The following is a 1849-nucleotide window of genomic DNA, read 5'->3' as shown; positions in this document are numbered from 1 at the left end:
CCACCTCTCTCTCTCACTCTGTCCCTCTCTGGTCAAATTAAAATAAATAAATAAAGTTAAATAAAGTAAGTTTTGTTTTTTTTTAAACTCTCTAAAAAAAGTAAAATAAAATTTTAAAAAGATACAATACAGAGGGAAGCAGTAGAGCATGTTTCTTTGTTTCTGTTTAAGGAACAGCTTTATTGAGATATACCCCATGATTCACCTACTTAAAGCACACAGCTCAAGCGCTGCTGAGCATATTCACAGAGCTCTCAGCCGTCACCACGATCACGCTGACAGCCTCTCTCATCACCCCACAAAAGAAAGCTCTGCCCATCAGCAGTCCCTTCCCATGTCCCTCCAAGCCTGCCCACCCTTACTCCTAGGCAACCACAGATCTGCTTTCCGTCTCGATGGGTCTGTCTATTCTGGACGTTTCATGTAAATGGGATTATACGATACGTGATCTGTGACTGGCTTTTTTTTTGCTTAGCATAATGTTTGAGGTTAAGCCACATTGTAAGTATATATTCAACTTATTTCTTTCATAGCAAAACAATACTCCATTACATGGCTCTGTCTCACTGTATTCACCCATCCATCGGCTGACGGGCATTTGGGTTTTCTCACCCTTCTCGGCTGTTGAGCAATGCTGCCATGAACACGCACGGCCTGGTGTTGGTGTGGGCATGTTTTTGGTTCTCTGAGGGTAGTCTAGGAGCGAACGGCCGGGCTGTCTGGTAAACTCTGCATTTACACTTTAGGGTGTTTGGAAGGGAAGTAACCCAATCAGTTTATTTTGGGGACATTCTGATGCTACTGAGGCGTGGCCCAAAGGGAGCAAGAGTAGAAAAGGAGCGAGTGGACAGGTGTGGAAGCACAGCCAGCCGACAGGGCAAGTGGGCACTTGGTGTCCTCTTCTGTCACCTCCTGGACCTTGGTTCTACAGCGCCTTCTTTTCATTTCCTCCCCACCCCGTCAAGGTGATTCCTCCCACGTTTTACTTCTAGGCAGGCTCTCCCCTCCGACCTGACAGGCACCTCCACCTCCCATGTCTCCCAGACACACATTCAGAATGGAACCTGGATCTTCTTGCAGACATCCCTGACCTGGCTGTTTCCTCTCCAGTCACCACCACCTCAGTGCCTGGTAACTACCAGAAGAACCCAGCAGTCTTGCAGATCTGGGGTCTCAGGACCTTGAAGAGCCTTTCAGGGAAGGGGCATGTCATGTGTCACTCACCGTTTTCCACCTTGGTGCGGAGCTTGCCCTGTTTGGGATTCTCAAAGACAGGATAGTGGCGGGAATCCGTGTTCTCCATAGCACGGTCGCTGCAGGACTTGTCAAAGAGGGCGCCGTCCCCACAGGGAGCAGTGCTGCAAAACAGGCCCCCGTTAAAACTTGCCTATGCAGACTTCCCTCCGATTTCCTGGGCTGGGAAACAGATGCGGCAGAAGTGAGGGATGTTTTCGGGAGCCTACCATGGGGAACTGGAGGCGGGCAGCAGTGTGAGACCGTTCTGCATGGGGCACGGACCTCAGCCCAGTGGGCGGTGGCCTACTGTGTAAGGTCTGATTTACCGGCCGGCACAGCCTGTGGGTTTCCAATCCCAGGAGCCTGGCAGGGCCCAGAGACCACACAGACCTGATATAGAGATGGAACGACACAGTCTTTTTTATCTGGAGCTTTTCTCCTCCCCGCGCAGGCTCAAATATACTCTCCTTCGCAGTCTGAGGGTTGTACTTCATTAACTCGCTGTAGAGGAACCTACGTAAAGAAAGCCGGGTTAGAGGTCAGGCTTGATTCTGGGAGGGCAGTTGCTTCTCTAAGCTGACTTCCACCTGAGCCCCCAAAGGACAAGCTGGAA

The 1849-nt window shown here is 50.3% G+C and overlaps 1 protein-coding gene across 1 annotated transcript in view; it reads right to left on the bottom strand.

The window, feature by feature from the left end:
• ADAR (adenosine deaminase RNA specific) overlaps positions 1-1849 on the bottom strand; it is a gene marked incomplete at its 5' end in the record, with an annotated part of 27296 nt that overhangs the window by 5400 nt on the left and 20047 nt on the right. Inside the window, 2 exon segments of the mRNA XM_006153437.2 lie at positions 1225-1358; positions 1627-1749. Coding sequence (XP_006153499.2) covers positions 1225-1358; positions 1627-1749 — 257 coding nt within the window.

This window comes from Tupaia chinensis, unplaced genomic scaffold, assembly GCF_000334495.1.
Source record: "Tupaia chinensis unplaced genomic scaffold, TupChi_1.0 Scaffold000374_1, whole genome shotgun sequence".
Classification (NCBI taxonomy): domain Eukaryota; kingdom Metazoa; phylum Chordata; class Mammalia; order Scandentia; family Tupaiidae; genus Tupaia; species Tupaia belangeri.
Note: the sequence above shows the minus strand (reverse complement) of the source record. Positions and strands in the feature narration are given on the sequence as shown.